Source organism: Macrotis lagotis, chromosome X (genome assembly GCF_037893015.1).
Source record: "Macrotis lagotis isolate mMagLag1 chromosome X, bilby.v1.9.chrom.fasta, whole genome shotgun sequence".
Taxonomy (NCBI): domain Eukaryota; kingdom Metazoa; phylum Chordata; class Mammalia; order Peramelemorphia; family Peramelidae; genus Macrotis; species Macrotis lagotis.
Genome location: NC_133666.1, coordinates 654,929,889 through 654,941,606, shown reverse-complemented (window position 1 = coordinate 654,941,606; position 11,718 = coordinate 654,929,889). Strand labels below are relative to the sequence as shown.

General features: G+C 42.3%; 1 protein-coding gene across 1 annotated transcript; it reads left to right on the top strand.

Annotated features, from left to right (window-relative positions):
• The first annotated feature begins 6,633 nt into the window (after positions 1–6,633).
• On the top strand, positions 6,634–11,295 carry CLEC4G (C-type lectin domain family 4 member G). The gene is given in 9 exon segments (XM_074200425.1): positions 6,634–6,682; positions 7,069–7,176; positions 7,466–7,519; positions 7,607–7,669; positions 7,808–7,912; positions 8,221–8,310; positions 8,791–8,939; positions 9,301–9,416; positions 11,157–11,295. Coding segments are annotated over 9 exon segments (873 nt in total).
• The last annotated feature ends 423 nt before the right edge of the window (positions 11,296–11,718 follow it).

Here is an 11,718-nt window from a genome sequence, read left to right as displayed (position 1 = left end):
TGCAGTGGAAAGAACAGTGGCCCTGGAATCATGAGGATGTGGGTTCAAATTTGACCTTAGACACTTATTACTTAGCTGTGTGACCTTGAGCAAGTCACTTAATCCCATTGCCTTGCAAAAACAAAAAAAAATACTGTATTTACTAATAAAAATCAAGTAAAGTTATGAAACACTTGCATCTAATTAAAATATCATTAAAAAATTCAATTAATAGTCATCTATCATTTACCTTATGCCAAGCATTTTACATTCATGTGATCCTCACAACAACCCTAAGAGGCTGTTATTGTCTCCTTTTAGAATATTAAACTGAGGTAAACAGACATAAGGTTACTAGCTTGGGGTTATACAGCTAATAAATTTAAAATCAAATCCAGATTTATAATTGCTAATGATAACATTTAAAATTCCAATACCTAGTACTTGAAAGAAAAAAGATTGTTATCCATAAATTGATATATTTCTATTTCTTAAAATATATGATGACAATTCCTAACTGTATAAACATTTCCTCTACTTCCTTAAAGAGCTGAATTCTTGATCCCCTGTCACCTTTACCTATCTTTGAGACTCTCCAGATTAAGAGCTTGTCTTAAGTATTCATGTTCCAATTCTCATTCTCCCAGGAATTTCAAACTGCAAAAATAAAAGCATACCTGTTCAAAAAAATTAGGCTGCCTCAAAGTGTCCAAGGTCAAAATATTATATCTTTGCTTTTAGAATTTCTTAGTCTAAGATTCTAAATTGGTGCTTTCTTTTCTTAAAATTCTATATAAATGTTGGCTATTATTATCTCCTACTCCTTCACCTTCCTCATCATTTTACCCACCCATGCATCCATTCATCAAATATTTATGGATTATGGTTGTTGAAAAAGATAGGGGAAATAAGTAACTCATTTCTGTAGTACCCTAAAGTCCACAGAGCACTTTGGATTTGTCCAACAATCTAACAACAACCTCATGAGACAAAATCTTATCATCTCCAGCTTTCAGAAGGCCCTGAAGGGGTAAATGAATTGTCTTTCTTTTTTGTCTGTATTTGTATCCCCACTGCTTATCACATTGTCTGGAACAGAAAAAAGTATCTAATTTCTTAGGCACTAACTTGCCTATGATTGAGTATCTGAGGCAGTCTTTGAAACCTCCAAGTTCAGGGTTCTTTCAACTCAACCAGGGGATGAGGAGCAGAAAGATTTGTGGTCCCTGCCCTGAGGGATTTAGAGTTCCAATGGGGCAAAAAGACTTCTACCCCAAATCTTAGATTTGGAAGGGATACAGGGTAGGCAGTCGGACCAACACTAAAGCAGAAATCTTTTCCATTTTCTCCCTAGCACTTTGCTTGAAGACCATTCATGAAAGAGAACTCACCATCTCCATTCTCCTTTTGGATAGCTACAGCTAATGTGTTAGGAATAGCTCTTCACAGTGACAGAAGTATAGTAGTCACTTAATACTTATTGACTGATTAATAGGAAGGTTTGCATTGTGTGAAGCCCAAATCTTTTTCTGTATCTTTTCCCCACTCACTCTTCCACATCCCCAAGTGCTCTTGGTTTTGTTCTTGAAGAAAAATAAAAAAATAGAACTCATTTAATCTCTTATGATAGCCTTCAAAATACATTGATAGAAATAATGTTCCTGACAAGTTTTTTTCTTCTCAGGCCAAATATAGCCCAATTTTAATCCTCTTGTGACTTTATTTCTAGTGTTTTCCCATGTGTACAAAATTTTAAAAATCTCTTTTTATAGTAGCAAAGAATTGGAAATTGAGGAAATGTTCATTGATTGAGGAATAGCTTAACAAGTTATGGTATATGGATGTAATAAAGTACTCTTGTTCTGTAAGAAATCACGAGTGACCAGACTTTAGACAAACCTGGACAAATCTACATGAGCTGATGTGAAGTGAAATGAGCAGAACCAGGAGAACATTGTACACTTTAAAAGCAATATTGTGAGATGGCTCAACTATGATGGACTATCAAAAGTTCAGTGATCAAAGACAACCCTGAGGGATCTGACATGCACATCTAGGCAAACAAAACAATACAAAAAACAGCCTATGGTATCTGAATGCAGAGCAAAGCATACTATGTTTATGTTTTAAAATTTCTTTGTTTTTTTCTTTATCATGTTTTTATCCCTTAGCTTTCACAACATGAATAATATGGAAATATGTTAAACACAATTGTACATAGATTGTCAGCTGCCATGAGGAGGGTAATAGAAAAATGTGTAACTCATAAATTTGCAAATGGATAAATGTTGATTTCTAGTGCTTTTTTTTACCATCCTGGTGAATGGATGGTAGAGCCAGTATTTGCTTTGTATATATTTGTTTGCATGTTATCTTCCCCATTAGATTGAGAACTCCTTGAGACAGCCTGTCTTTTGTCTCTTTTTATATCCTTACTTGCTTAGCATATAGTAGGCACTTAATGAATGTCTACTGATTGCTTAATTGACTAATAATCCAATGTATGCATATGGAGGTGGTGTGTATATATATTTATACAACTGTATACTTGACCCATAATTGAGTTCCCTGACTGAAGCATCTACTGGCAACTCAATATATAATATATAGTTTATAAAATACAGAAAAACAATTTAGAAAGAAAAAAAAACAAGCTGATGACTTTGAAGTTTCCTTCCAAACTGTAAGTCTATGATCCTTGATCTGTCCAGATCATTAGTAAGAGAAGGAAGAGAGGAATTTGGGAACTTCTGGAAGTTAAGGATATGAAAGATGTAATATCAAGAGGGTCAAGGCTGACATAGAAAGGAACTGGATATCAGGGTTACTTCCTCTGGGGAAGGGAGCTCAGTTATAGCAAAGGCAGAAGAGGAACCAGAGGGGCTAAATGGAAACCAATACATTCTTGTTCACCAGATTGGAAGTCGGAAGATCTAGGTCCCAATGCCAGCTTTGCCACCGACAAGTTAATGACTTTGGACAAGTAATGGCATCTTTTTGACTTTCTCTGTTTCCTCTTTTTTAAATGAGGGAGTTGAGAGAGATTAGACTAAAGTTAGACTAAGGTCCCTTCCAGTTCGAAGTTTATGATCTTATGACTTTGTAGAAATGAAGAAAGGTGGGAGGGGAGCACCAACAGAGACAGAGATGGACCAAATCAGATTATGTGTCTGCTCTGCTTCCCGGGGGGATGGGGACAAGGGGTCTCTGTCTCAGAAGATATGGTCCTTACTGTCTCAGTCTCAGTATGGGACTACTAGGAAAGAAAGAGCAGAATAGGCGGAGCCAAGATGGCGACAAGAAGTCATTCAGTCTTAGGCACTCTGTGATAAAACTTGAAACTAAGGACTCTAACTAAACTTTTGAGAGACAGAACCCACAAAGGGACCCATTGAGGCAGTTCTCCTACTCAAGGTAACCTGGAAAAGAGCAGAAAGGCTCTGCTCCTCGGGGTCGGAGGGGCAGCCCGCCAGAGGGGTGGCCCCCCAGAGCCAAAGAACTTCAGCCTCCCGGAGGCAGCCCCAGGGTGCTGGGAGCCAGGGCTCACAGCAGCGGGGGAGTCCCCTGAGCTGCACCCCGGGGAGCACCGGGCACAAAGTGAGGGAACAGTGGGGGACCTCTGCCAGAGAACACTTGGAGCCCAGCCCTCAGGGCACACAGCCAGCAGCTTGGCCAGCACAGCCCAGATCCAGAAACAGAAGCAGGTGGAGCTGGTAAGCAGGAGCCCCCAGGGCATGAGCCCATTGAGCTGAGGGAGGGGAGTGAAGAGAGACTGCAGAGCTCTGTCCTCTGCCTCTGGAACAGGACTCTGGGGCTCTGACCACATTCAGATCCTGATCCCAGTCTAGGCCCCCCCATAGAACAGCAGGGCCCCCCCACCTCGGCCCCATGGCAGAGGGGGGTGCTTATGGTCATTCACAGACCAGGAGGGAGGACAGAACCTCACATACTGAGACCCTTGTGGGAGTGTCCCAAAAGCTCAGGAAGCACCCAAAAAACAGGCTTAGGCTGGGAAAATGAACAAGCAAAGAAACAAGAGGAAGACCATTGAGAAATATTTTGCAAATGAGCCCAAGAAGGATCAAAATACTCAGTCTGAAGATGAGGAAGCACAAGCTCCTGCATCTAAAGACTCCAAGAAAAACAGAAATTGGGCTCAGGCTATGACAGAGCTCAAAAAAAACTTTGAAAATCAAATGAGGGAGTTGGAAGAAAAACTGGGAAAAGAAAAAAGAGAGATGCAGGAAAAACATGAAAATGAAGTCAGCAGCTTAGTCAAGGAAATCCAAAAAAATGCTGAATGAAATAGCATGTTAAAAACCAGCTTAGGTCAAATGGATAAAACAGTTCAAAAAGTTATTGAGGAGAAGAATGCTTTAAAAAGCAAAATTGGCCAGATGGAAAAAGAGATAAGAAAATTCTCTGAGGAGAACAAATCCTTCAGACAAAGAATAGAATTCAGGGAGACTGATGAATTTACCAGAAATCAGGAATCAATACTTCAAAACAAAAAAAAAATGAAAAATTAGAAGAAAATGTGAAATATCTCATTGAAAAAACAACTGATATGGAAAACAGACTTAGGAAAGATAATTTAAAAATTATTGGAATACCTGAAAGTCATGATCAGGTAAAGAGCCTTGACATCATTTTCAAAGAATTACTACAGGAAAATTGCCCTGATATTCTAGAAGCAGAGGGCAAAATAGAAATGGAGAGAATCTACCAACCCCCCCCGAGAAAGAGATCCCCAAAAACCAACCCCTAGGAATATTATAGCCAAGTTCCAGAACTCCCAAGTCAAAGAGAAAATATTACAAACAGCCAGAAGGACATAGTTCAAATATCATGGAGCTGCAGTCAGGATCACACAGGGCTTAGCAGCAACTACATTGGAAGCTCATAGGGCTTGGAATATAATATACTGGAAGGCAAAAGAGCTTAGAATGCAGCCAAGAACGAACTACCCAGCAAGGCTGAATGTCCTCTTCCAGGGAAAAAGATGGACTTTCAATGAACCAGGGGAATTTCAAAGGTTCCTTTTGGAATGGCCAGAGCTGAACAGAAGGTTTGATCTTCAGATACAGGACTCAGGTAAAGCATAGAGATTGGAGGAGAAGGGGAAAATATGAGGGACTTAATGATGATGAACTGCATGTATTCCTACATAGAAAAATGACACTGATAAAATTCATATGAACCTTCTCAGTTAATAGAGCAGGTAGAGGGAGCTTTTATAGTTGAAGCACAGGAGAAAGCTGAATTTGAAGATAAAATATGGCGTAAAAATGGAGTCAATAGGAAAAAAGGGAAATGTAATGGGAGAAAGAAAAAGGAGAGGGGGAATAGGCCAAGATATCTCATATAATAAGATTTTTGTTCATTACAATGAGCTATTGCAATGATATGGAAGGGGGGAAGGCAAGGGGGAATGAGGGAAACTTCTCTCTCATCAGAGGTGGCTAGGAGAGGAAATAGCATATATACTCAATGGGGTATAGGCATCTGGAGTAAGAAGGAGAGAGGGGGGACAGGGGGAAGGGGGGGGATGTGAGTGATGGAGGAGAGGATGGACCATGGCGGGGAGAATGGTCAGATATAACACATTTTCTTTTTTACTTCTTGCAAGGGGCTGGGATTGGATGGCCTGTCTGGGACCATAGGGCCAGGTGGACGCTGGGCCTAAGGGGTGGTATGGGGGTTCAGGGTCTCTTGGCCACAGAGCTGGGGATCTGTCTGCTGTGTCACTCAGCTACCCTACAGCAGAGTCAGAGTGAAAGGAGAGAGAAAATATAGTACATGCTAGTGGAGAAATAAGAAAGGAGGGAGTTGTGATCAGCAATGGCAACATTGGAAAAATATGGAAGCAACTTTTGTGATGCACTTACCATAAAGAATGTGATCCACCCATGACAGAGTTGTTGCTGTTGGAACAAAGACTGAAGCACATTTTTTACTATTATTATTTGTGGGAGGGTGCAGGGCAAATGGGGCTGGGTGGCCTGCCTGGGGCCACATAGCAGGGTGATCTTTGGGTGTCTGGGGCCAGATTTGGACCCGGGTGCTCCTGGCTCAGGGGCCAATGCTCTGTCTGCCACCCAGCCACCCTTACTATGATTTCTATTGTATTTTATTTTGGGTGTTTTGTTTTCCTTCTTTTTGGTTTTTGTAGGGCAATGGGGATCAGATGACTTGCATGCCACATGGCTGGGTGATTGTTGGGTCTATGGGGCTGGATGTGGGCTCAGGTGCTCATGGCTCCAGGGCTGGTGCTTCGTCCATTGCGCCACCTGGTCATACCTACAATTATTACTATTTTTTTTATTTTAATTTTTTTCTCTCCTCTTTATCGCCCAAGCAAGTCTATATTCAGGGGGGGGAGGGGTAGTTTGTTTACTCTTAAACAAGAATATTTTATTAATGTAAAAAAAACCATTTGTACAAAATGAGAATTAAAAAAATAAAATAAAATAAAATATAAAAAAAACAGAATAGAGGAGGAAGTGCCCAAAGTTCCTCATTTGCTGACATGACACCTAGAATCTGGGTGGTAATCTGAAAAGGAAGGAAGGGCTTAATAAATATGATATTCATGAGGATTGTAAGGAAAAGGCTCATTTCTCTCCTTTGGGTGACCCAGGCTACATCCTCACCATGAGCTCCTCCAACTATCAAAAATGGGAAGAAGACTATCCAGCTTTAGGTAAGTCCTAGAAAACAGGGAACTCACTGGGCACAGGTACTAGGCAAGGGTCCTCATTTTTCCCAGGGGCTTCTTAGAACTAGAAGGCAGGATGTTAGGAACCACTTGTACCTCTCTTTTTTCCTTTTGATTTACCCAGCTCCAGGACCCCCTTTGGAGGAGTGACCCAGGGTCCCAAAGGGAAAAAGAACAAAGATTATGGTTACAACCAAATTCCATCCTTGCTAACCTATCCCCTTGTCTGTACTATTAAGACATTCCCACCCACTCTCGGCCTACTCCAGATGTGAGATGCAGGTGGCCTTGGGTCTCCTTTGGTTGGGCTTGTGCCTTGGTATTCCTCTAAGGATGTTTCCAAGGGTTCTTCTTTCCTGATTTAACCACAGGTTGGTGGAGGAAATGCTTTCCCAGAGACTGGCCCTCGAAATCTGTCTCCCTGATGTTAGCTGTGATTCTACTGCTGTGGATTCTCCTCATTGTGGCACTGGTCAAGGGTGAGGAGAACAGAAGAAGGAAGCTAGATACCAGGTGGCCTCCCCAGAAGATGGGGTTGCAGGGAGGAGGCGTGAGGAAGGGGAAGAGAAGGGAATTGATCAAGCTTCAGCCTACAGACCTTTAGAGCATTGCTCTACTTGGTCTCACTAGCTCACTCCTCTTACCTGTCTTCATTCTCCCTGCTCCTTTCCTGGTCCCTGCTGACCTCTACTCCTCACAGTGGGTGGGGATCCTATAGAAGTGTGAATGCATCTATTTTGGGGTATTTGTACACATATGTGTCCCTAGGCTCAAAGACCTCCCAAGAACTGGATCAGCTAAAAGAGGAAGTGAGAACCAATGGTAGGTGGATTATCTTTCACACACTGATCCAAATGGGTACAATCCCATGAATCTATGGAACTGAGAAAATTGGGGAACTCTTTCCAGCTTTTAACTGGACAGAGCATATGGGATAGCTAAAAGAAGATATGGTTGCTGTCAGGAGAAATGGTGAGATGGGACAGAGAGGGTTGAGGGTGGGAGTTTAGAAGAATTGTTTGGGGAGGTTCTGAGAGAAAACTGGGGATACAGAGGGGGAGGAATTCAGGCTTACCTTGTCCCAGATCCCTCTCCTGTCCTTATGCCCAGACTCTGCTTTGTGGACTGGTTTGGGGAACACAGAGAAGAAACTGAGTGAAACTCATGCTTGATTACTCAAACTGGAAAGCAATCACAATGAGCTCAACACCAAGAGTAAGTCCTTCCCCCAGGCCAGCCCTCTGAGCCAAAGTCATCTCCTAGGGCCTGCCCCACTCTTTGAACATCCCTACCATAGACCTGGCTGTATGACCCTAGACGAATGCCCTTGGAAGATCAACACTGATCCTACTGAGTATTCCCATAATAACCCACTCTAACCCTTTCCTAACAACCTTATTGACCATTCTTAGAATCAGCCCTCTCAGAAACCCACTGTAGGGCTTGCCAAATATCTTGATGTTGCCACCAGACATAGCCATCCTCCCTCTGTTGGACACACTCTTTTCCCTGTGCTCTCCCAGTGACTCAAGCCCTGGCAGAGGCTGGGAAGGACAGACAAGACATTCGCAGTGAGATGTTCCGGGCTGTGGCTGCTGTGAGAAGTGGGAACAGTGAGTTGATTCAGTCAGAGACATTTGGCTGTGGGTTGGGGTGGCTCAGTCTGAGGGAATCTGGAGTAAGGAAAATGGGAACCAGAAGCCCTCAAAGTGACCTGACCTTAGGTTTAATTATTCACTATTGGCCCAGGTAGCTGCTTCTCCTGGGTCCAAGGACAGGGTTGCAACCCTACCTCCTCTACCCCTCCCCATCCCCATGACTATCCCATTGAGTGGTATCTGTCCATCCTGAGCACTGACCTCTCAGCATAGTCAGGGTTTTCCTGGGATCCTAGATTTACAGAGGCTGGGTTAGCAGCAAGGTTTAGTGTGGGCTCCAGAGGACCAGCAAAAGACCAAGGACCCATGGTAGTTCCAGAGTCATCATCCAGTGTCCTTCCTTGAACTTGACAGCATAAGAGACTCCCTTTCTCAGGCCAGGTTAGAGAGGCAGTTTGACCTGGGCATGGAGCAAACTCTAAGCATCATTTCCAGGCTCCTGCTCCCCGTGCCCTGATTCCTGGCTGGCCTTTGAGGGTTCCTGCTACTTCTTCTCTACCACCAAAGCTCACTGGGACCAGTCACAGCAGAACTGTGCTCAGAAACAGGCCCATCTGGTTATTGTGAACAACAATAAAGAACAGGTAGAAGCCTGGGAGAGACCCTCCCCCTGGGCCAAGGCCAGTGTGAGAAGAAAAACATGGACCCAGGATCCTATGGCCTGAGTGGGGAGCTTTGGAACCTGGGGGGACCTCTGTCCTGGGGGGATGTAAGACATGTCCCTTGCCCTCAGGATGTCCTTGGCTTGAGGGTAGAGGGAAGATACCCACCCACTTAGCTTCCAATCTGAGGAGGTAGGGAAAGACTGCCCCCTGCCCTAGACAGCCTCTTATCCAGTGGGGGAGCCCTGGCCCCTATAGCAGCCACTAGTGTGAATGGGGGAGATATATAACCTATGAAGGGTAGGGATTATGATTCCACTGACAACTCTTACCCCTTGTTAAGACCTTCTTGAACCAGAACACCAAAGGCTTGGGTTACTGGATTGGACTCACAGCAACTTGAGCCAGAGGAATGGTTACTGAGTATAAGTGGATTGATGGTACCAAACTCACTTGCAGGTAAATATCTTCTTCTGGGACACAGGCTCAGGTCTAGGTGTTAATTATTGCATTGAATCTGAAACACCATTACATAGGCTAAAGAATATCCAAGGTTGAAGGGCTCTTATTGAGAAAATCAATATAAAAAAAATCCAAGTTGGAGGACCCTTAACATATAAATTAGAGTATCAGAACTTGAGATGCTTTGGAGTATAACTCATTGAAATGAAGAGGGGAGAACATACCATATGGTATGTCAGCATTGATAAGGACTTGAGAATACAGAATGTTGAATGTGAGAACTAAATGAGATTTTAGAACATAAAGAATGGGACACTAAAGCTGGGATAGACTTTAGAGCATAGACTATCAGAGCTAGGAGGGTCCTTAAAACAAAGGATATTGGAGCTGGGAGGGCTCTTAGAACACAGGATGACAGAGCTGGGAGGGCTCTTAGAACTCAGGATGCCAGAACTAGGAGGGATCTTAGAATCCAGGATGTCAGAGCTGAGAGGAATCTTAGAATACAGGATGACAGAACTGGGAGGGTCCTTAGAACCCAGGATGTCAGAGCTGCAAGGGCCCTTAGAACATATGTTAGTTCATTCAAGTGGTCAGGTCCAAGGAAGCAATCTCCCCAGTCACTAAAAGAATGACCAGTACTTTTTGAACTATTAGCAAATGGATCAGATGTGAATTTAAAATCAAAGGAATAGTGTTAGAGTTTGGGTTCTGCCCCCTCCCTCTTTAAGTGAAATTTCTTTCTTTTTTCCAAACCTTTACTTTCATCATTGTTAAGGGAAAACTGTCAGCTCAGATTATCACTTAGATTTCTTCCAAGTTCCATTCTATAATACTATGATCATTGAAAAAATAATGAAGATTGGGAAAATTGTCATAGGACTGTAGGGGAGCAAATGTGGAGGAGTCTGGAAATTATGGGCTGTTGAACTTGACTTTGACTTCTGGCAAGATCTTAGCATACATTATTGAATGGGTAGTTTGTGAGCTTATATAGAAAAGGAAGCAATGAATTCCTAATGATATCTCTCCTAAATGGTCTCTGACGTCCCATCCGACTTTGAGATTCAGTGATTTTTTTTGATGGTGAAGAAACTAGAAAGCAGAAAAACTGGGGCAAGGGGAGGATCAAGAGACCCAGCTTCAATTATTCAAAGAGCTGTCATATGGGAAAGAGATTGGACTGTTTTTTTTTCTGTTTGGCCTCAAAGAACAGATGTAGGACTAAAGGCTTCAGAAAAGGAGAAGATTCTAGTTTAAGAGAAAAAGCTAGGTTCCAATTAGCATGAAGTGGTTGTTTATATTAGTATTCACATTATTTGAGAGTTACAATTATGTAAAATATGGTTATTGGTTCCAGTCCAATGGAAAGATACCACTGGAATTTTGGTCTGTGTCCATTATTTTCATGAATTGGACAGTGAGAACCTCATCCTTGGCCATCTTTAAGCAAAAGCTAGATGACTCTTTATGAGGATATTGGAGAGAAGATGACTGCTCAGGTTGGATATAATGTTAGAGCTTTGAGGGGACAAGAAAATCAGATAACTTTTTGGTTGATCTTTTCTATTCTATCATTCTTTCCCAAGTATGTGAAGTCCCCAAGTCTGAAAGCACCAGAAGGTATCTTAGGTTATTAGAACTCTAGGACACCAATGAAATTTGGCTTAGTGTGAATCTAGAGCATGGTATCTTCTGTTATCATGGTTATGGAACTTTCTACTCCCACCCCCACAGCTACTGGAATGAAGGGGAGCCCAATGATTCAAGAAGTAATGAGAATTGTATCATGATACTTTATTCGGGTCGGTGGAATGATGCACCCTGTCACAACCTCAATGACAACTGGATTTGTGAGAAGAGGCAGCAGTGTTGAGCTGAAACCTACTGCCCAAGTCTGGTCTAGCACAGAGAAGGGACAATAAATGATTTTCTCTTTGCACTCCCCCCCCCACCCATAGTGGATTATCTAAAGATCCCTGTCTTCTCCTCAAACTAGGGACACCTTAAGGGGAATGGTTGTTTTTCACCTCAAATTGCCCTGGAAAATAGGTACCATGTCTCTTTCACTCTAAAATCTTGACAGCAGAAAAGATAATCACATCTAATAAGACAAAATTTAACAATGACGAATAACCTCAGGTGCAAAAGAAATCAATTTGATGATGATGATGATCATTATCATCATAATAGCTAGCATTTATGAAGTGTCAGGTACTTTGCATATATTATTTCATTTGGTCCTCACAATAATTCTTAGAGATAGGGGCTGAGATGATCCCATTTACAGTTGAGGAAA